The sequence below is a fragment of the Sporothrix schenckii genome (genome assembly GCF_000961545.1).
Source record: "Sporothrix schenckii 1099-18 chromosome Unknown Cont38, whole genome shotgun sequence".
In the NCBI taxonomy this organism is placed as follows: domain Eukaryota; kingdom Fungi; phylum Ascomycota; class Sordariomycetes; order Ophiostomatales; family Ophiostomataceae; genus Sporothrix; species Sporothrix schenckii.
In genome coordinates, this window is record NW_015971139.1 from 320,426 (window position 1) to 342,500 (window position 22,075).

The 22,075-nt window shown below is 57.2% G+C and overlaps 8 protein-coding genes across 8 annotated transcripts; 3 read left to right on the top strand and 5 right to left on the bottom strand.

Annotated features, from left to right (window-relative positions):
- Positions 1 to 2,286: 2,286 nt before the first annotated feature.
- Positions 2,287 to 4,003, top strand: SPSK_06168 (uncharacterized protein; the record flags this gene model as incomplete). Its single annotated transcript, XM_016732875.1, has 2 exons — positions 2,287 to 2,318; positions 2,377 to 4,003. 2 exons carry the CDS (start codon positions 2,287 to 2,289, stop codon positions 4,001 to 4,003), a joined length of 1,659 nt encoding a protein of 552 aa, XP_016591813.1.
- A 204-nt stretch (positions 4,004 to 4,207) lies between these two features.
- SPSK_06581 (uncharacterized protein) lies at positions 4,208 to 4,960 on the bottom strand (the record flags this gene model as incomplete). Its single annotated transcript, XM_016733283.1, has 1 exon — positions 4,208 to 4,960. One exon carries the CDS (start codon positions 4,958 to 4,960, stop codon positions 4,208 to 4,210), a length of 753 nt encoding a protein of 250 aa, XP_016591814.1.
- Positions 4,961 to 5,910: 950 nt separating this feature from the next.
- On the bottom strand, positions 5,911 to 7,664 carry SPSK_06154 (ubiquitin-conjugating enzyme E2 Z; the record flags this gene model as incomplete). Its single annotated transcript, XM_016732861.1, has 5 exons — positions 5,911 to 7,121; positions 7,203 to 7,224; positions 7,319 to 7,413; positions 7,485 to 7,518; positions 7,632 to 7,664. 5 exons carry the CDS (start codon positions 7,662 to 7,664, stop codon positions 5,911 to 5,913), a joined length of 1,395 nt encoding a protein of 464 aa, XP_016591815.1.
- A 1,893-nt stretch (positions 7,665 to 9,557) lies between these two features.
- On the top strand, positions 9,558 to 12,112 carry SPSK_05957 (uncharacterized protein; the record flags this gene model as incomplete). Its single annotated transcript, XM_016732665.1, has 3 exons — positions 9,558 to 9,703; positions 9,787 to 10,473; positions 10,534 to 12,112. 3 exons carry the CDS (start codon positions 9,558 to 9,560, stop codon positions 12,110 to 12,112), a joined length of 2,412 nt encoding a protein of 803 aa, XP_016591816.1.
- Positions 12,113 to 12,534: 422 nt separating this feature from the next.
- SPSK_06682 (bola-like protein) lies at positions 12,535 to 13,062 on the bottom strand (the record flags this gene model as incomplete). Its single annotated transcript, XM_016733383.1, has 1 exon — positions 12,535 to 13,062. The coding sequence occupies one exon, from the start codon at positions 13,060 to 13,062 to the stop codon at positions 12,535 to 12,537; it is 528 nt and encodes a 175-aa protein (XP_016591817.1).
- A 666-nt stretch (positions 13,063 to 13,728) lies between these two features.
- Positions 13,729 to 16,189, bottom strand: SPSK_05971 (palmitoyltransferase AKR1; the record flags this gene model as incomplete). Its single annotated transcript, XM_016732679.1, has 2 exons — positions 13,729 to 15,798; positions 15,932 to 16,189. The coding sequence occupies 2 exons, from the start codon at positions 16,187 to 16,189 to the stop codon at positions 13,729 to 13,731; spliced, it is 2,328 nt and encodes a 775-aa protein (XP_016591818.1).
- A 990-nt stretch (positions 16,190 to 17,179) lies between these two features.
- SPSK_06505 (signal recognition particle receptor subunit beta) lies at positions 17,180 to 18,091 on the top strand (the record flags this gene model as incomplete). The annotated part of the gene is made up of 1 exon (XM_016733210.1): positions 17,180 to 18,091. One exon carries the CDS (start codon positions 17,180 to 17,182, stop codon positions 18,089 to 18,091), a length of 912 nt encoding a protein of 303 aa, XP_016591819.1.
- A 486-nt stretch (positions 18,092 to 18,577) lies between these two features.
- SPSK_06205 (cystathionine beta-synthase) lies at positions 18,578 to 20,203 on the bottom strand (the record flags this gene model as incomplete). The annotated part of the gene is made up of 1 exon (XM_016732912.1): positions 18,578 to 20,203. The coding sequence occupies one exon, from the start codon at positions 20,201 to 20,203 to the stop codon at positions 18,578 to 18,580; it is 1,626 nt and encodes a 541-aa protein (XP_016591820.1).
- Between the last annotated feature and the right edge of the window lie 1,872 nt (positions 20,204 to 22,075).

Sequence of the window (22,075 nt, forward strand, 5' to 3'; positions counted from 1 at the left end):
AAAGACACGGAGAAATGGAAAGACAAAAGAGTAGAAAGCGTAAATGAAAGAGGATTGACAAACACCTGCACGACGGACGATAGGTGACGGCACAACGAATACTATCAAGTAACCGACAGCACGAAGACTTGACGTTGTCCTGATGTTGTTTTTACAAAGCGTTGCACATCAATTTAGGCGGCGTTGGTCAACCGCGCTTTTCATGAATTGCCATTATTGCTCTGGAGTTACCATTTGCAATTGTTTAATCCATGTCAGTCTGCAAGTCATCACCAAAACAAAGGGAAATTGAATGACTGACAAGGCTCATTGGTGAGCAGAGGCCGAGAACGAGGTGAAATCGACTCTCAACGCACAGACTCGTCAGTCATAAAAGAGGCAAGTAATGTCTTTCCAGAATGTGTTCATGCAAGTCAAACAAATGGACCGTAGGCTTTTAGCTTTCGGGCTTGCACCGAATAACGATGGCGCAGCTAAACGCACAGATATCGCACGTGGTGTTCCAGCCAACTCTGTTTTCGTCATTGTCTATTTTTTTTAATTACATAAAACAGAGTTAGTATAAAGGTTTCTGGTCACACGACATTTCAGCTTTCTGTATTTTGCGTTCACCTTTGTCTTCTTGTCAGCTCCCAGCCAAGACCTTGTTAACAAGACGCCTCCTCAATTGGGCCACAACGGTTTTGGCTGCGATTTCGGGTTGATACCGCCGACTGTTCAACCGCCCTGCCACTCCGCCAATCCTTCCCCTCTTTTTCCAACCCCAAACAAGCGGAAACTATTTCGTATGCCGGTCTGGCCACGCATCATGGTCTTTGCTTGACTTACTACGTAAGTTCCACCGACTTGAATACTCCAGCACTGTCCGGGTTGTCACAACTGCGTACGAAATAATGTGCAGGATGTTGCTGGCGCCGTCCCCCACTGGTGTCGAGTCCCCACAAAAGACCTGGGAAAGTCGTCTTTCCCCAGAACTACAGAGCACTACCCCGGATCAATCCCATACCTGAACAAGCTTGGCCTTGGACGAAGGCATCGCCGATTTCCCCGGCCGAGAAGAGCGGAAGACAGAAACGCTTGTTGTGTAGTATTCTCTTGTGGAATGAAGAAACTATAGTAAACTTAAAGTCAGGAAAGGAGCGTGTCGTATTTGCAAATAAACATATCAAACCGACCACAACCATAAGTGAGCCCGCCTCCTTGTCCTTGAGCACTTTGAACCTCCCCTCTTGCCAAGCATGTCATTATTGACTAGTCCAGAAGCGTGGACGACGGGAGGTTCACGTAGGCTGTACGGAATGCATCCGCCCAGAAGCACAACCGAGTTTTTATTTTTATTTTATTTTATATTTTACTTTTTTGCTGTCGAGCCCGCCCACCCTCCATACAGCTTCATTTGCTTCATTTGCTTGATATTACAATTTAACCTCCTTGCACACATTCCATAACTATCGCTCGCGTGGCCGCGTTGTCTAGCCTATTCTAGAGAATGGTGGACTGGAAGGGAAGAAAGAGGCGAGAAGGAGGGTGAGGGGAACGGGGGAAGAATAGGCGGTGGGGGCCGGTGATGAAGTACATACAGCGCACTCACGAGTCACTCTTCCCCATGTCGGACACATTCTGAGATCGGCCCAAGACCATCAAAGTTGTATTACTGGTCCAAAACGACTGCCGAAGTGTGGCTCAGGAGGAGTAGGCGAGAAGGGGGGTATGGGGTAAATAAGCTAAGAGTCGAGGACAGAGAAATGCGGAGACGGGCATTTGACGTATAAGTCAATACTGGGGGAGGTTAACAGAAGACAACAACAATCGGGAGGCAGACAGCAGAAACAGGTCCCTGCTCATAAACAGTCTTAGTGTTTTGTGCATGTAGCTGCAACTTGTAGCTGCAACTGTCTATGATCCTTCTCCCTCTGTCGTCCCTACTCTCTTACCCGTTAACGAGCTGGAAGGATTTGACGAAATATCTGCATCAAAGACGCACCAATACTCCGTACAACCGTATCCCCATGCAGTCTTCTCGTCCCACACCGTCCCCTGCAGTTTGTCTCCAGCTTGCCCTCTCTGCCCCGTCGTTGCATCCCTTCTTTATATAGCTTTATCGTTCCGGGGTCGACCAGGTTCTCCTCTTTTGTTTTTCTTGCTGTCTTGTTTTGTCTTTCCTGTTCTCCTGTTCTCCTTTACTTCTTTACTTCTTTCCTTCTCCCGTTTCCCCTTCTCATCGCACTCATCCTCCTCAGCTTCTGGCCCTTCATTTCTCCTCTCGTCGTCCCACTCTCTGCCGCCATGTCTGATCCACAGAGGCACCTCGTGCACAGGTAAGTCGCTTTGTCCGCGCTTCGATTGATCGCCTGTTCGCCCCCCTAACCGTCATAGCCATGCCAAGGAAGGCGACATTCCCGGCACCGTCGACCTCCGGGCCGCCGAGGGAGACGACACCGCCTACGGCCAGGCCCTGTATCCCGTGCCTGCCGAAGACCCCAACGACCCGCTGCAGTGGACCAACCTCAAAAAGTCGCTCATCCTGGCCGTCTGCGCCATCTACTCGTTTCTGGGTAACTCCGCCCTGCTCGGCCCCTCCGTCTACATTGGCATCTACGCCAAAGAGTTTGACATACCGCCCGGCATCGCCTCCAACATCATCAGCTACGCCAACCTGGCCTTTGGCTTCGGCTCCCTGATTCTCGTGCCCCTCTACCACAAGATTGGCCGCCGTCCCGTCATGCTCGGCTCCATGGTCGTCTACTGCGCCGGCCTCATTGCCTGCTCGCAGTGCACAACCTACGGCTCGCTCATGGCCTGCCGCGTGCTGCACGGCTTCGGCTCCGGCGTCTGCGAGGCGCTGCCCGTGCAGCTCGTCAATGACATTTTCTTCTTGCACGAGCGCGGCAAGCGTCTCGGCTACTATACCGTGTGCCTGTGCCTCGGCTCGACGGGGCCCATGTTTGCCGGCTTTATGCTGGCCGGCGGCTACTCCTGGCCGCTGTTTTTCTACGTCGAGTTTGCCTTTGCCGTGGCGCTGCTCATTGTCGCCTTTTTTGTCGTCGAGGAGACGACCTACCACCGCGTGCCGCCCGCCGTGTCGCCGACGGCCACGTCGATGAATGTCGCCGTCGACGGTGGCGAGGGCGGCGAGAGCGGCGAGAAGGCGGCCGTGCAGCACGACGACAACAGCAGCAACATGGCGGGCACGGCGGGCGCGACGGGCCGGTCCGTGCCGCGCCGCAAGTCACGCCTCGAGCAGCTCAAGTTCTGGGGCGTCTGGGAGCGCGACTCGCCCTTTTTCATCATGATGGTCCGCAGCTTTACCTACTTTTTGGTCCCGCCCGTCTTCTGGGTCGTGTCGACGTACGGCATCTACATTGGCCTCGGCGCCCTGACCTTCAACTACATCTTCCCCCTCAAGATCGTGGCGCCCCCCTACAACTGGTCCGAGACCAGCTCCGGCCTCATCGCGCTGGCCTCGCTCATCGGCTTTGTGCTGGCCGTGCCCTTTACGGCCTCCTCCGACCTTCTCGCCGCGCGGCTGACGCGCCGCAACGGCGGCATCCGCGAGTCGGAGATGCGCCTGGGCGCCATGCTGCCGGCGATGCTGCTGGCCCCCACAGGCCTCATCATCTTTGGCTTTGCGGCCGCGCGCGACCTGCACTGGATTGCCTACTTTTTCGGCGTCGGCATCACGCAGTTCTCCGCCTACTTTTACTTTACCTTTGCGCTCGCCTACGCCATTGACAGCTACACGTCCAACATTAGCGAGATGCTGATTGCCATGAATCTGGGCAAGCAGGCCATTAGCTTCGGCATGGGCTTTGGCCTGCTGGACTGGATCACTGAGCATGGGTACCTGGCAATGATTGCCGGCGCGTTCACGGGCGTGCTGCTGGCCAACAATCTGTCCCTCATCATCTTCATGGTGTTTGGCAAGCGCATCCGGACGTTCATGGCGGGCACATGGCTGGCGCGGATGCACCGCAGCACCGTGCGGGAGATTGCTACTCATTGAGCGTGCCTGTGCATGAGGACACCAATGTCTAGCAGATAATGGCAGGAATTTGATGAAGCTTGACGATAGTTGATATTAATTAATACTATATTGAACAAACTAAAAACGTCCAATATTTTGAAATAATTGAATACACAAACACACTAATCTACCAACAGGTGCGGAAGATACACCTCTCTACCGCGTCGTATCACGGACTCAGTCTCAAGAGTACTCGACCACCTGGATGAAGCCATTGAACCAAGCCGGGGCCGATGCACGGCTCTCCACGTCCGGGTCCAGCGGCAGCCCCAGCAGCCGCGCGTTGTACACATACGGTTGACCGCAAGGGCCCGACCTGTCAAAGTCAAAGGCCCACGTTGTCTGGTTGAGCACGCCCAAAAACACGCCGGGCAGCCGCTCGCCCGTGGTGGTGTTGTAATGGCCGTACGCCTCGACTGGGTAGCCGCGCCAGGGCGCGGCCGCCGTCGCATTCTCGGCCTCCAGTTTGGGGTTCGACTCGATAATAAACGCATTGTTTTTGTCCTTGTGCACACCCAGGGCCGGCGGCTTCAGATTCGACGGCGTGGCCGTGTCGTTGCTGTTCGAGGTGCTGAGACGGAGCACCCCGTCAAAGCACCGGAACGTGACGCGCGCAAACAGGCGCGAGCGGAGCAGGCTGAAGGCCAGCCTGGTAAAGTTAAAGTCGCCGAGCGGCTCGCCGCGACCACTGCCGTCGTAGTGCACGGGGATCTCGGTGGCATAGAGACCATCGACGGCCGGGTCTTCGCTCTGCGCGATGACGAGCTGGAGGTAGCGGCTGGCGTCCACGTGGTCGCCGCCCGCCAACGGAAGGGCAGCCGGGTACTTTTGGCACGTGGTGTCGTCGAGGCGCACGGCCGTCACGTCGGGGACGGCCAGGGCCGGACGAAGGAATAAGAGGGCGAGAGTGCCCACGAGAGTATGGTAACGAGTCATGCTGAAAAGGTGAAGAGATGGACGATGTTGGCTGGAGAGAAGAGGGAGGTCACCGAATTAGACGACAAGGTTGGGTAACGATGGATCGGACACGAGAATAACGAGAGACTCGAGAGTCTTTATGTATGCGTTTGTGAGGCATATCTCGTCATTGCCATGACCACATAATTGGCCTCGCCGGATCCTTCATCGGTTCACGATATTGCTGCATCGCAGTGCAAGCCTGAATGCATCATTCTCAGCAGCAACACCGACAGTCTCAATACGAGCTTGCTTTAAACTGCATCTGTGCACAAACCAATAGGCGCGGAGAACTGGGCCTGCCTGCCTACAAAAGAGGGTAGACTTTGAAGGATGGACACGGTTGGCCTCGACTGTTGTACTTATCCAAACAACTCTTTGTGGCCGGGATGCGGGATATTGTCGTAACGTTGAACTTCCTGCTCGTTATATAGCCTGACCAGCACCTGTAAGGAATGAGTGCAGAGATTAAGCGAAATGGAAAGAGAGGCGGAGCGAGTTGCGTGAGTCTTCCAACGCGGCTTGACAGTTCTTGGCAAAATAGGCACTGACGGATACAAAACAAATGACGTGAAAGACGGTAAGGGAGAAGAAAAGATACGATCGATCAAAGGGGCTTTGCAAAATCAAATGACACTCCAAAAAAAGGTTCACGAAAGGCTGTATTTATTTGAAAAATAAAGAAAACCCCTGCAATTCCCTGTCGCTGGCTAGAGAAAAACGGAAGCCCTAAAACTCCGAAAAGAAAATAGAAAGCAAAGGAAAAAGCAAACGAATTGGCCATGGAACCACATTCAGTTTCAATGTCAAAATAGTCCATGGCTGGATATGGCGTGCCTTTAGTGTAGAATTGACGATATGGAACGTCTGACCTGTTTATGAGCCAGCGTCACGCTTCAGAACTATGCTCTAGAAATCACTGCACAAAGTTAGTTTGGATATTGGCCGAGACACCACGAAGAGACAGGGACGCCGGGAACATACCCTTCTAACGATTGCTGGACCGTCCGCCGCAGCTTGCGGTTGTACAGTTTGCGGTCTTCGGGCGAGCCCCAAAACAACTTGTGTGCTTCGGGGTTTACGAGCGTGCGAGGGTCATATGGTGGGTTCTCCTCTTCCAGCGCCTCGATGATGGCCTCAATATGCGACCGCACGTCCTCGCGCTTATTGGGCAACACCACATAGCACGGCGTGCCGTCCCCAGAGATACGGTGATGGAAAATGTTCACTTCGAACCGGGCACGCGGCTGCTCCTGAGGGAACCGCGGGCTCAGCATCAGACGGATGCGGAAGAGACCGCCGTCCAAGTTGGTCATGGGTTTGCCGAAATAGGTAATGATCCAGACAAACGGGTTGTTGTCCTCGAGCTCAATGTTGTGTGGCGTCCCGTCCCGTTTGAACGCCTCGACGGCCTGCTCAAACTGCCGGCGGAGGTTGACCGACACCGTTGCAATCTGCTCAACTGCCTGTTTGCCCTCGGCGGCCCAGCCATTGGTTTCCTCGTCCAGCGCCTCCTTGATGGCGACCAGCCGCTTCTCAAGCTCGCCGTAGCAGAAGCGGCCCTCCATGGTGTTGTTCGCCCCCTCAAAGGGCATCCGTACAAACATCTGTCCCTCTGGCACCTCGGCCTTGGCCTTGCGTACCGACGCAAGGTACGTGTCGTAGTACCAGAGAAAACGGCGTTTGCAGAGGTCCTTAAAGGGCTCAAACGGGGCGACGGTCTCTTCGAGACCGTCCATGTCAATGTCCTCGATCATATTGCAGCGCTCTGCTTGGCTCAGCCGGCCGACGCGGCTGTGGTTTAGTCCCAAAAATTCTTCAAGGCGCATGATGACCGTGACGCGCATGGTCTCGTGGTGGATCTTTTGGACATAGTCGCTCTGGTTCTTCTTGTCCGAAGGGTCGTTGGCTTCTTCGAATCCCGGCTCGTTCTCGTATGGATTGCTCGACATGAGGCTCTGGATGGACAGCAGGATCGACTCGAGGCCCTGTGCTGCCGACCACTCTTCGCCGCGTTCGCCGCGCCATGTTCCGAGAATCGACAGGCAAACTCGGCCGTTGGAATATATGTTGGGGTTGAAGCGGCTGCGGCCTGAATTTGTTGTCAAGGCTGTGACAGTGGGTGATTTTCGAGGGTAGTCTATTCGACAGAGAACAATCAGGTCCGTGGTTAGCTATGCGACGCGCACTCTACACCGATGTCGCCATGGGATATAATCACCTTTGCTAAACTTGACAGTAAACTATGCGCAGACAGGGTTAGCAAACAAAGTCGGGGGTCGTACACAAAGGGGTCCCCAAGGATGGGAATAGGTAAAAGATCCGCCACTGTCTCACCTCGAAGAAGCCAAACTCGTATGGTGTGTCCGGAGGACCGATAATCATGGTCGTGACATTTCGAACATCGGCATCGCGGCATGCAACGGCGAGTGCTAGTTGGAGAGAATTAGAACCATGTGGCGAGCCAAGACGCGAGAGAACGGGAATACAAGGCGATGCTCACATAAATCAGAGTTTCGTTGGATGTCGCTCAATTCCTAAGTAGGAGGATTCCATTCAGCGCTGGTCAGGCAGGACGCTTGTCCAACAGACAGGATCAAGCCGGGAGAACAACAATGCTCTTCTTCTCGTGACAGGACACAAGACAAACCTTGGAGATACGGATGATCGACTGGTCCGACATGGCGACGGCAGTTCTGCAAGCGATGGCAGAATGCGCGGCGCGTGGCGGTCGGAGTGGCCGCTGTAAAGAGGGCACGAGCGAGGCACGATGTTGCGCGGATCGGGATGTCTTGCTGAAGCACAATGGTCCACAGCCAAGGTCGACGGTTAGAGTGCTCCGACAGTCGGCTTTTGGCTCGAAAAACAAAGCTATGACGAAGGATCAGAGAGAAGGCTATCGTCGGTTGAATTAAGATGATGGCAGAATTGGTTGGAAAATCGAATGTCGTGAAATAGAGGGGTAACTGTCGTATCTCGGGTCTGAGGGAGCGATGACGCCGAGACGATGGTAAGGCTAGGTGCAGCAATGTGAGAAGGCGAGGAGGAGAAAAAGAGAAAAGGACAACGGAAGACGCTGGATATTTCAATGGGAGAAAAGAGAGAATCAAGTAAGCGGAAAGAGCGAAGGCAGCGAGAGCGAAGCCTAGTGAAGTGGTGCCGGATCTGATTGCACGGGATGCACTCCCGTTTGTAGAAGGCGCGACCATGCGCTCGTACTGCGGGGTGCTTTCTCACTTGAGGCCAGCCTGCGAGCCGCCGACTGTCGTCCAAGGCGATTCACACTACACAGCGGCCAATAGTGGGGCAGGTGAGACGCTAACCCTTCCACTGGCGCCTGCCCAAACAGACACAGAGCAGCCACAAGCAGCCACGGCGCGGCTGTCGAATATCATGGATGGAAGGTGCGATGTTCAGCCTGGTCTCCTACTAGTGAATGGACGATAAAATACGGCTCTGTACTTGTAGACTACATATGCTTGACAATTAGGTGGCTATAGCGGAATAAGCGACAAGAGAGAGTCAGTCAGCTGATTGGACACTGTATTACAGCAGTATGATACCCAGGATACGTGGTTATCACAGGGCCAGGATGAGCGATGGTGATGCTGGGGAAAGCAGCTGCCGGTCGCACCTTCCACGAGCTGGAAGCTGTAATATGTACGGCGAAATCACGTGCAAGTCCTGATGTATTTGGCCCAGGTGCAATGTTGCCACGGAGAAGCCTCCGAATTCTCACGACGACCGCGAGTCCGGTACGGAGTGCACGGCAACTGGAAACATCGAGAACACCTCCACCCTGTCGGAATTTGTCTGTGAGCTGTTTCGAAAGCAGGGCTTGGTGGAGCTGCTGCAAGGAGCCGCGTGAGACAAGGGGGTGCTGTAACTGTTGTCCCTAGGCTGCTAAACCCGGTTTGTGTAGGTGCTGCCTTCCCTAGCGCATAGCTCACAGCGCTGCGTCGACTGCTAGTGTGTAGTCTTTGTGTGAAAACGGGGCAGCAAGGTGCAGGCGCGATCCTAGCACTTTCCTCTGTCGCAGAACAAACCAGGTGGCCCCTTCCCAATTGGCACTGCAGGGCGTGGTCTAACTCGAGAGAAGAAAGTCTTGGCTTTGCTCTTTTTTATTGACAAACTTCATCCCATCTTTTAAACCCGTCTCCATTTCTTGTCCATCATCACCGTTGCACTTGATCTCGAGCTTCCTCGGCCAACTGCTCCCCATCTGTGGCGTTCACACCAATCGAGAGCCGTCCAGCCCTCCAGATCTCCGCAATATTAGCGTCATCTGTCGCTAGTGGGAACGCGCTTCTGTTTCTTTTTCTCCTCTGACGTTGTGCGCAGACTGGTTTCTGTGTTTTTATTTTGTCATTCACTTGAGCTTTTGCCTTTTCTTTTGCTATATCTTTGTTGACCTCCCTCCCACGAAGCCGAGAGGGATAAAGATTATCAACCTCGCCCACCTCTCTTGTCGATTGTCAATACACACCCTTTGCCTAACTGCATCCTCTATCGCCACCGCGTCTTGCCCCTTTCTCTTCGCTCCTCGGCGCGGCATCGCCATCCCAAGATTCACGTCATGGCCGACATAAAGGGGGCAGCGACGCCGGCAAGAGCCTCGGGCTCGCCGCAGGCATCAAAAATCAGCACGACATCGCTCAACAAAAGGAAGACAAAGACGTCGTCAAGGAGCTTTCTCGGATATGTTTTCAACACGGTTGCTAGGTTCGTGCTGATCTGCTGCGTCGCTGATGTTGTGTTTGTTGTTCCGTTTTGCATCTGTCGCCACTCTAACTTCCTCCTCTTAGGATCTTCACGTGGTACTCCATATTCGTCCTCCTTTTCCGGTGTCCGTCGAGTCTCGAGGAATGCGACACCTCGTCACCCTGGCTCTGCAAGCCGTACTTCAAGATCAAGCAGGCCGTCGCACCACACGTCCAAAAGCATTACGATGCCTACGCCGCGCCATATGTCCACGTGGTGAGGCCGTACTACGACACGGTTGACCGCACCGTCATCGCCCCCGCGTGGAAGTACGCTGTGAAGTATGGTGCGCCCCAGGTCGAGCAGGCGCAAGCGTTTGGCCAGGCACAGTGGACGTCGAACATCCAGCCGCAGCTGGCCAAGGCTCAGAATGCCGCGTTCCAGCAATACAACCAGGTGCTGGGTCCGCACGTCGACAAGGCCGCCACGGCCGTGGCACCATACTACGAGATTGGCCGCAACAGCGCACTCCAGACGCACCACGAAGTGATCCTCCCCGCGTATGAGTTCCTCTCGCCATACGCCCTTCAGGGCTACTCGGCCGCTTCGGCCTTCACGACGGGAACGGTTGTGCCTGTGGCCATCTGGACGTATGGTCAGGCTTCGGAGTTTATCGACTCGACTGTCCTGCCCCAGCTTCGCATTTTCTACGTCAACACGGTCGAGCCCCAGCTGCAGAAGATCGGCCTTAACATCGGCCAGTATACGGAAAAGGTCACATCGCAGCGGACGTAAGTACTTGTCACCCTGGCCCGACCCAACCGTTTAGCTTGTATCTAACACTGGAGCAGCGCGTACACCAGTGGCGCATCCTCCTCGTTCACGAAGCCAGCCCAGCCGACCACCTCGACTACCTCCATCAAGGCGTCTTCTTCCACCACGACCACCTCAACCTCGACAGCCCACACTGAGCAGCCCGAGACCACCTCGATTGCTACGGCTGCGGCCGCCAGTTCGACCGCCTCCGCGGCGACTGCTCCCGCCGGCATCACGGACGCGGCGAAGCTGAAGCGCCCGGAGCCGATTGTGCAGGACCAGGCGGAGTCGGCGGAGAACGAGGTGCGGCGCATTGCGCGCGAGACTGTGGCCGAAGATCTGCACGCTTGGCAGGAAAAGTACGCCAAGGCGGCAGACGAGGGCGCGGCGGAGATTGAGAAGAGCGTCGAGGAGATTTCGAAGCGCATGATCCGGCGCAGCGCGCGCACGTCGGGCAAGGCCCTTGTGGACGCGCTGCAGAACACGGTCGTGACGAACTTGGTGCAGCTGCGGCGCGACATTGTCAACATTGTCGGCGCGGTAAAGCAGGAGACGACGACGCCGTCCGCGGCCGAGGAGCAGGTGCTCGTGGTGGTGCGGCGTGCCGGCGTCGAGATTAAGGAGAAGGCGCAGGCCGTGCGCGCGTGGCGCGAGGAGTACGGCAAGGAGCTGCAGGACACAATCAGCCGGGCGGCGGAGAACCACTTCCAGATCCTCGGGTCGATTAGGGACTTGGCGCTGCAGCGGATCGGCATGAAGTGGGCGTGGATGGAGGGCATCACGTACAAGGACTGGGCCAAGTACCACCAGCTCAAGGGCCGCTTTGAGGAGTGGGAGAACGACTTGGAGCAGCTGATTGTGACACACCCCGGCCTCGAGGCGGCGACAAGCGCGGGCCAGGCGGTCGAGGACGAGGCGATGGGCGTGGCGGCGTCGGCGGCCAAGGAGCTGGGGCGTCTGCGCCAGGTGGCCGAACTCAAGATTGCCGAGCTCGACGACAGCGACGAGTTTGACGCGGACACGATCAAGGCCAACGTGGCGGCGGCCAAGGCGGCGGCAGAAAAGGCGGCCAAGGAGGCCAAAGAAGCCGCAGAAGCCGCAGAAGCCGCAGAAGCCGCACGCCTGGCAAAGGAGGCTGAGGAGGCGGCTACCGCCGAGGCTGCCGCACAGGCAACTCTGGAGGAGGAGGCGGCGGCCAGATCAGAGGCTCTGGCAGCGGCTGCTGCGACCGCCGAGGCTGTTGGTGCCGAGCCGATCACTGAGGCCACTGAAGCCACCGAGGAGGGACAGGAGGAGGGACAGGAGGAGGCGGCTGTGCCGCCCAAAATCACAAACGACGACGAAGCGGCCGAGTCCGTCCTGGCTGACGAGGCCGCCGAGGCCGAGGCCGAGGCCGATACGGAAGCAGCCGACGCTGCCACAATTGCGCCTGACGAGGTCCCCATCATTGTGGGCGACGCAAACGGAGTGGTCGACGACTCGCCAACCCAGGAGACGACTGAACTGGCCGATGCCGAGTCTACGGCGGATGCTAAAACAGTGCACCTGCCAGTAGACGAGGCTGTTGAGGCTGACGAGGCTGCCACGGCCGAGGAAACGCCGGATGCGCTATAGTGGGCACCCTTGGCGAATGTATTGGGTTTGATCGGAACTGGCTGGAGGCTATTATGAAGCTGTTCTCACCGTCACGTTTGCTAAGCGAACAAGACTGGATATATTGGCGTTTCTTCCTTTTTCTTGGTGCAATTTGTCACTGCATTTTTTTGTCCGTGTCTCTGTCGCGCCTGTATCCATACCACTGCACACTGTATCATTAGCATATACGTTTTCATAAAAAAAATGAAGAAAATATATATACAAAGTATGTAAATTATATCTACTACAGTAATACGTCAAGCAATAAAATGTGTCAAGAATTGGGTTTGTCTATATGATTGTACGTGCCCGGCTGTCGTCCATTGTCCGCCCGCCTGCTACGACAGATGTGGCTCCGGCGCCGGTACGCCGGTACGCCATTACGCCGTGACGTCTTCCCGTCACTCCGGCACGCGCGTCTTCAGCTGCACGCCATGCCAGCCCTTGATCAGGTCGCCCAGCGCGCCATTCACCATCCGCTGCTGCTTCAGCATGTTGGCCCCGCGAAACCGCTCCGAGCAGATCTCAATGCCGTACATGCTGCCGCAGCCGCCCGAGATGTCACGCACATTCAGCTCATGCGGCTCAAAGGCAGCGACCAACAAGTCCCAGATGTGCGACTCGGCGTCGTCGAGAAAGTCTGGCTTCGGGATGGGAGAGGGCGAGGCGGTTGCGGACGAAGAGGACTCTGCTGGCGTGGCGGCAGCCGCCGAGTACGCGCGCACGGCTGACAGGAGTGCCGGCTGGGCGGTACGGCGGACAGTATGTGACTGAGAGAGCGAGGGCCGCACAGCTGAGCGCGCAAAAGTGGCAAGTCCTCGGCGGGCCACGACGGTGGACGCCGACGAAGACGACGTCGTCGAGGAGATCGCACGGCGTCCGCTGTTCACCAGCTGCTGCCGGGCGAGGCGGCAAGCAGAGCAGAGCATTGTGGGGTGTTTGTAGAGACGGTCCGTGTCCGTGGTCGGGCCAATTGGGTAGATGCGCAGGGAAGCTGTCGTTGGTGTTGGATGGGATGAAATCCCTTTGTTGCTGATTTACAATTTGTACGAATTATGTGAGCAGCAGACAGCTTTTCGCGAATGCACATACGTAATTGTGGGGCCTGACTAGAAACTGGCCAATGGCAGCGCATCAAATACAACCACAGCTGAAGTGTGGAGGATCATTGATATAGAAAGTGCAGAAAAAGAAAAGAAAACCTTACATTTATGTTTTATCCTAAACAACAACCTAAACTCTCTTGATCGATTCTGTTCATCATGTCATAATTTCTTCCGTCTATTGTCAATACGAAAATGGGGTACAACATAAGGCGAGCACCAGAGAAAAGAAACGAAAGAAGAAAAAATGTCGATCAAAAAGTGAGATGTAGATGTAGCCAGGATTAGGAAGAGACAGAACTCCAGATACCCAGAAAAGATACCCCTTGACGTAGACACCCAAGGCATAAATGCCGGACAAACACACGCGCACAACCCAAAAATGAAGTGCAAAAGAAAAACATCAGACACCCAGGCCCACCACCCATGGTTTACTGGCGCCAGGCTCCAACTCCTAAGCAGCGTGGTACCACTCCGGCTCCCGTACACGCCCTACACCTCGTCGCCCGCCACGGCCTCGTATGCGGCGCCGTTGTTATTGCGCTTCCGCCGCGTCGCCTCCATCAGCCGCGGCGACTCGTACATTTCCGTGTAGTTGACGGCCACGCCACCGAGCAGCGCGCTGCCCGTCTCGCGCTGGCCAAACAGGGGCGCCGGATCGCACCAAAAGTCTTTGCAGTTGGTGAGGCAGCCGCGGGAGTACGGGTTCTTGTTGCGCCGCTTGGTGCCGGGACCGCCCGACGCCGCACCGCGACCGGTCGCCGTCTCGATGAATGTGTCGACGCCCAGAATCTTGCTCCACTGCTTGAGGAAGCCGCCGTGGCTGTGGCCGTGGCCGCCATGGCCGTGGCCGTGCCCACCAGGCCCATGGCCATGCCCGTCGTCGCCAGCCGCCGCGGCGTGGCCCGGGTCGAGGGGCGCGCCCGTCGACGTAAAGGCCGACTGCAGCGCGCTGACGCCGCCGTGGCCGTGGCCGTGCGCGCTGACGCCGTACATGTTCTCGTACGTGGTCATGGCGCGGGACACCTGGATGAACTGCACAAACAGCAGCATGGACACCCAGGACAGCTGCAGCGAGGCCCAGATGGCCACGAGCAGCGTGAAGGCGTCGGCGTTGATGACGACGCACAGCGACGGCGACAGCAGGTTGCAGCGGTCGTAGCCCGGCACGGCCGCGGCCTCGGCGGCGGCGACGGCTGCCGCGAGCGCGTAGTAGACGATAAAGTCAAACACGACGACGCCGACGGTCAGGTTGATGAGATACAAAAAGAAGTGGCGGTGGTTGTTGATGCCGACGCAGTTGTAAATCCAGGGGCAGTGGTGGTCGTGCTTGGCGACGCAGCGCTGGCAGCGGCGGCAGTGCTTGCTGCGCAGCGGCGTGCGGATCATGCAGGGCACGCAGAAGTTGGCCTCGTCAAACTTCCACTGCGAAACGAGGTCGTCGATGACGGCCTTCTGCTCGGCAATGCCGTTGAGCTTGGGCACGAAGCCCGGGTCCGCCGTCATGCTCACGGTGTAGTAGTACGTCGTCAGCGCGAGCGCGACGGCAAAGACGAGGTTGAGCAGCCAGTGCGTCGTGACAATGGTGTCGCCCGCCGACTTGAGGGTGGACGTCGCCGTCGTGTGGGCGGCCACGCGCCACGTCGTTGCCGGCAGCACGCGGAACAGCCAGGTCATGGCGACCAAGAACAGGCTGCCCGCAAAGATGCCCGACAGCCAGGGCGTGCGCTGCAGCTGGCGCATGTCCGGCGGCGCCTGCTGCACGACCTGCTGCGCAATCGTCTGCATGCCGTAGCCCACCGCCAGCGAGAGCGGGACGCCCAGGTAGACGGGCAGGTCCGCCAGCAGCGAGACCATGGCCCAGACAATGACAAATGGCCAGAGGTACAAGAACTTGGTCGCAAACCCGCGCTTGTCGGCCACGAGCGCCGCCGCGCCGGGCACGCTCGACAACAGCGCCACCACACTGCCGGCCGCCGGCGCCGTCGGATTGGCGTCCTCGTCGTACCCGCACTCCCGCAGCGCCTTGTGCCACGCCGCCGCCGTGTTGAGCTCCTGGGCCGTAATGGCCGGCGTCTTGCCCGTCGCCGTCTTGGCGAACCGGTCGGACCCGTACTCGAGCAGCTTCTGGATGCAGCCCGGCGAGCCCTTGACAAGGGCCCAGTGCAGCGCCGTGAAGCCCTGCTCGTCCTGTGCCGTCACGCTGGCGCCCCAGCGCAGGAACAGATCGACACAGGCGGGGAAGCCCTTGTAGGCGGACCACATGAGTCCCGTGTGGCCAAAGCCGTCGAGGACGTCGACAGGGATGCCCTGGTGCAGCAGGAGGACGAGCAGCAGGACGTTGCCGTTGAAGGTGGAGATGTGCAGGGTGTTGTAGCCCTGCGAGTCGGTGATGAGGGGGTCGGCGCCGCGTTGGAGGAGCAGGTGGACGGTGTAGTAGTGGCAGCGCTGGGCGGCCCATTGCAGGGGCGTGGCCACGGACTCGCCGCCCTTTTGGTTGATGGGCGCGCCGTTGTCGAGGAGGTACATGCACATGGCATACTGGTTGTTGATGGCAGCCCACTGGTTGGTTAGCGGTGCGATCTCGAGCGAAGCGAGGACAGAAAGAAAAGAGCGGAGCGAGGACAAAAAAAAACGAGCGCAGCGAGGACAAAAATCAAGGACATAAAAGCAAGGATAGGCGGGACAAACATACGTGGAGAGGCGTAATGCCCTCGGCGTCGGTGTAGGTGGCATCGAACTCGCCCTCGGCAAAGAGGGCATGCATCCCCTGGAGATCGCCAACGCGCGCGAGGTGCATAATGTCCTTTTGCTCGTCCGCCGCGGCCGCGGCACCGCCGGCCGCCGAGCTTCCGCCGTTGAGAGCACCGAGCTCCATCTCGTTGTTCAGCTTTGGCGTGGCCGCGCTGCCTTTGGCCGGCGGCTGTGCCGGTGCTGATTTGGCGTCGGGCATCGGGGCAGGAGGGCTTTATAGGTGTCGAGGGTGCGGACGACGTCGTCAGGTCCTCTCCTAGGCAGCGTACAGAGTGTCGAGGCCTCGAGAATAGGGGAGCAGCGCACCAAAGTCGAGATCAAAAGTGACGTTTAATGACGCGGAAATCGAGGAGCGAGAATGCAGAGAAGCGTGGCCTGGGAAAGAAGCGACGACAGGACTGAATTAAAGGAGACCCAAAATACACAGACCCCTGCTGAACTTTATTTTCCAAACGTCTCCTTTCGCGTGGCGTGGCTGTTGGCAGTTGTCACGCTTTTACCTTTGTGCGGAGCGTTTAGACGAATGCTTTTTAATTGTTCAGCCGGTGATCCTTGCCTGCCTTTGCCTGTTACGACGCGCCGCTGAGCCCTCCATGGCTCTTTCCGCTTGGCGCACTTGCTGCGCCTTACCAGTCAGCCGCGCGCCGCTATTTTTCGAAACGGGGCAGGCGGCCCCCTATTTTAGGTTCGTGCTAACGATGCGAGGCAAGAGCGAAGAATACGCAGGTCGCCCACTGCAATTTACCTATCTCCTTTGTACCTTTGTACCTCTGTCTGCTACTGACAGGTGTCTCTCTGCTTCAGCAATGAAGCGCCCAGCACCAATGCTGGGCAGGCCACTGATTGGCTGTAAACCTAACAGCGTGGACCCTAGAGTTTAATGGAGTTTCTGTTCCACAGTGTGGCTTCCTGCCTAAGAAGGGCATGACAGGCTGAATTGTTCATATCCGCCGGAAAGCCACAGGGCTTAATAGACCACTGTAGAATGCTGTAGTGGGGCGCACTTATCACCATCCGACCATTTACACACGCGCAAAACCCAGTGCCATTTTAAAGCTGCAACGTCTAGCCCTCAACATTTTCGTCATCGGCAGCAATCTCTCCTCTCTGCCTCTCTGCGTGTCGCGCTTTTCCTTATCGTACGCCTCTCTACGCCGACGCCAGCCACGCGACACCTCCTCCCTCCGCCATGGACTGGCACAGCACCTCCAAGGACGTCTTGGAGTTCCTCCTGACGCCCTCAATACCCGTCATCGTCATCGGCCTGGCCACCGTCCTCCTCTTCCCCATCTTCCTCCACTGGCTGCTCTCCCGCTCGACCGCCTACATCACGCTGCCCTCGGTCCTCATCGCAGGCCCGCCCGGCGCCGGCAAGACCGCCCTCGTCACGCGCCTCGAGCGCCGCAGCCCCAAGCCTGCCGACACGTATACCTCGCAGACCGCCAACGTTGTCGAGCTGGCCGTCAACGAGGACGGCACCTCGAGCTACACGGACGACCTCGACGCCTCGGGTGCCGTCGCCAAGAAGTTCCTGGCTGTCGACACCCCGGGCCACGGCAAGCTGCGCGGCGCCACGCTGGCGCGCCTGTCCCACGCCGCCTCGTCCACGGCCGCTGCCGAGAAGACCAAGGTCAAGGCCGTCGTCTACATGGTCGACGGCGCCGCGCTCAGCGAGGACGGCGGACTGGCGGCGGCTGCTTCGTACCTGTACGACATTCTCCTGGCCCTCCAGAAGCGCATGAGCAGCACCCCCTCGTCCAAGGCCCCGCCCGGCATCCCCGTGCTGGTCGCGGCCAACAAGGCGGATCTCTTCACGGCGCTGCCTGCCGCGCTGGTCCGGACACAGCTCGAGGCCGAGCTAGGCCGCATCCGGTCGACGCGCAGCAAGGGCCTGCTGAGCAGCAACGTGGGCGCCGACGACGTGGACAGCACGAACGAGGCGGACGAGTGGCTGGGCGAGTATGGGTCCAAAACCTTTCAGTTTTCACAGATGCGCGAGTTCGACACGGAGGTGGACGTGATTGCAGGCAACGTGGCAGGTGCTGAGGGTGCAGGCCCGGGCGTCGACAAGTGGTGGACGTGGATAGCCAGCAAGGTATAAGAGGGACGGGGGAGGGGGACGGGGAGGGGGACTGGGAGACAGGAATGGTCAATGTTTATTTGTTGGGAGCATGGGAGCATGGAAGCATGGGAACATGGAATCGTTTTTACAGTCTTCACCGTACTTGTAACAACACGAATTACGACTTCACAAAAAACACTTAATCAGATAATAGGAAATCAATTGTAGAATTAGCATCCCAGTCAAATTCAAATATAAATCAAAAGCAACGTAAATTGGACGAGGATACAAAGCAAAAGCAAAAGCAAACCCCGGAAAATGCACGAGAACCCTTCCCAGAGGAGAATGTGTGAATCTATGCCCTCTATCCCATGTTGAATATGCTCCGTTATGACATTTGATGATCCGCACTGTTTAGCGTGCGTCATCCGTCTCTGACCATCTTACGTCCAAGACCTTTGTGCCTCGCGTCTTGTACGGCACGTTCGGCCGCAACACTTGCGGAACATCACCGCTCGACCCGCTTTACTCGTTCTTGAGCTCCTTCATCATCCACGTCAGGAGGTCCACCTTGGTTACCACGGCCACAGGCTTGGCGGTGCGAGCATCTCCGCTTCTCTCCGTCACAATCGCCGCACTGTTCCACTCCAGGAACCGGCTCAGCACCGACAGCGGCGTGTCCATGGTGATCTCCACGAACCCGCGCTTGCCCTTGCGCCGGTCGGCCTTGGTGCCGGACGTGTCGACCAAAATGTCGCGCGGGTCCGTCACCACCTCGTCCAGCCGGCCAAAGTCGAACATGGCCGCGCTGACGGGGCTCGTGGGCGTGATGCGGCCCCGCGACGTGTACGACAGCAGGTTGCCCAGCGTCACCAGACCCGCCAGGCGGTCGCCCTTGGGCGTCAGCACGGGCAGCTGGTCAAAGCCCTTGTCGCGCATCGTCTCAATGGCATCTTTGCACGGGCTGTCGGCCAGCACCGACGTCACGGGCTTGAGCCGCAGCTGGCGCACCGTGTCTGTGCCGTACGGGTTGCTTGGCCGGCGCTTGGACGGCTCGCTGAGCTTCTGCCGCTTCTCCTGGTGCGCCTGGTGCGCCTGCTCGGCCTCGGCCCCGTTCTCCGTGACGGGCAGCAGGTCGTTGGCGGCCAGCCAGTCGTCGTCGGCAAACTTGGACAGGTAGCTGCGGATGCTGTCCGGCAGCACCACCACAACCACGTCCTCGGGCCCCAGCGCCAGGTCCTTGACCGCGCGGACCATGGCCGCCATGGCCGAGCCGGAACTGCCGCCCACCAGCAGCCCCTCCTCGGCGATCAGGCGCCGCGCCAGCTGGAACGACTCGCGGTCCTCCGTCTTGTACCACTTGTCCACGACCGGGCGGTCCAGCACGTCCGGCACAAAGTCGTAGCCGATGCCCTCCACCTTGTACGGCGTGTTGCTGCCCTCCTCGTTGAGGCTCGCCGGCTCGGCCAGGATGCTGCCGACCGGGTCCGCGCCAATGATCTTGATGTTGGGGTTGTGCTTGTGCAGGCCCTTGGCAATGCCCGAAATCGTGCCGCCGGTGCCGGCACCGGCCACGACCGCCGTGATCTTGCCGCCCGTCTGCGCCCAAATCTCCTCGGCCGTGCCGAACTCGTGCGCCCGCGGATTGTCCACGTTGGTGTACTGGTCCAGGATGTGGCTGTTGGGGATTTCCTTTTGCAGGCGCAGCGCCACGCCAATGTGCGACTCGGGGCTGTCCCAGGCGGCCTGTGTGGGGGTCCGAATGATGGTGGCGCCAAGCGCGCGCAGCACCGACACCTTCTCGGCCGACATCTTCTCGGGCAGCGTGATGATGGTCTTGTAGCCCTTGACGGCGCCCACGAGCGCCAGGCCAATGCCCGTGTTGCCGCTCGTCGGCTCAATCAGCGTGTCGCCCGGCTTGATGCGTCCGCTCTTCTCGGCCTCCTCAATCATGCGCAGCGCAATGCGGTCCTTGACACTGCCGCCGGCATTGAACAGCTCGACCTTGGCGTAGACCTGGGCGGTGATGCCGAGCGACTGGGGCACCTTGTTGAGACGCACGAGGGGCGTGCCGTTGATCAGCTCCAGCACCGATGCGGCGGTGCGGGCGTCCGCAGGCGCCGCCGGCTTCGTAGGCAGCGGGGTAGCCATGCTGGGCGTTGCTTTTGTGTGGAGTGGGAGACCAGGGAGGGTGAGGATTGGTTGTGATAAGTCGCGTCGAAGATTGTCGATGATTGTCGAGAGAAATGAAAAACGGGAAACAGAGAAAAGGGAAAGAGCGAAAAGAGCGAAGCAATGAGGAAGAAGAAGGAGCGAGAAAATGGGGAGACAATCACGAAATAGGAAAGAGCCAACCGACGTCAGTCTCTGACAAAAACAAAAGTTTGCCGTACGATTGCGCCTTCCCACCGTGGCGGCAAACCCAAAGCTAGATGACTGCCATGCAGGTGCAACATGCGAGCGGACCCACTCTTTTTCGTTTCTGGTGGGGGTTGTGGCCAGACCTGGCCGTCGAGAACGCTCGTGGCACTACTTTCCGGCGACCTTCCAGGCGTGGACTGGCTCCTGGGTCGTGCTTGCCCTGCGGCAACGAAAGATTTCTCAGCTTCCTCTCTCAGCAAGGGCGATCCCGAAACTAGCCGGAGCTAAGCGAGACGACAACTAACACTCAGTGCATGTGCGTAACATCTCAATGCGCACAAGGGTCTTCACCTTTGCGAGTCGCAATGTGACCTTATGTGGAAATAATACTTTGCTTAATTAAATTTCGATGCCTTCTCACGATGCCAATACATTGTACTGGAGGTGTTTATGAGTTACAATTTCTAGACTTGGTTTGTTTTTCCTCCTTTTGTTTTCTTTTTCTTTTTTTCCTTGTTTTTGTTGGACGGCGAATGTTATTTTGACGTTTTAAAATAAGCAGTTTTTCTCTAGATTTTGTGTGGATATCTTTAAATGCATCGTCGCCGTTCGTGGATTTATTTACTTTGTTGATAGAATAAACATGAAACAGCGGCAAATATATTCAAAGTGAGCACAGCTCTTGAGAAGTCGTATTTCCTGTCTCCGGATCGCTGTGCTCTTGTCGGTCAACTTTATAACTTCAACCCCTTCTGTATAACTCCTCCGTCCTGCCTGCCATGATCGCTGTACGTTTCTGGACAATAGGCTGGCTCTTATGTTGCTCTTCCCACGAGCTCTCCCGCTTTGTGGATCCGTTTTCCTGTGCTTTGTCCTCGGGGCCATCATTCCTTCTTTCTGGCACCGTTTATCCGGTGTATATTCAGATATGAGCCTTCAAAGCTCCCCCTATGCCGTTCTGCTCCAAATCGGACATCCTCCGCAAACAACAAACGGACGCTCGGGCAACAAGATGCCGAAAAGAGTGAGAGACAAAGATGAGAATAAATATTAGAAATTTGGACATTATAAAAGATAAAAGACAAAATAAAAATAAAGAACGAGACCAACAGCCACAAGCCGTGCCAACAGTCAGCACATGCCTTAACTCACCTCGTGCAACCAGACGACGATTATTTGCCAAGCCGCGTCCGAGAGCGAGTGGTCTTGATACACGCAATGTGCGTCCTGATTGACGAACATCGGCTTGGTTTATTCTTTTATCGCGCCCTCCGCTCTGCCAATGCCCTGTCCTCACTTCGTTATCACGCGAGCGCGGTCCGTCGGTGGTTGGACAGAACGGCTGATTGCCTGACTGTGTACTGCTTGTTGTAGCACCAAGGGACAAAGAGGGCGCACCGGCACTCGTGTATCTATTCCCCGACTTGGCCATTCTTCTCCTTTCGTCATGTCAAAGTTTTGTTCTTTATCTGTATGTCGTCTACATCCCGTTAAAGCCTCATTTTTCTGTACTATGTAGATTAGCCGCACCGTCCCTGCAGCAAGCATTAATACCTCGTAATGAGAATACTCTGCATCCTACCGATGCCCAGCCATCAACATTCCAGAACGAAAAGGGAACGTCAATGACTGTCCAGAGACAACATAGCCGCAACGGCAAGG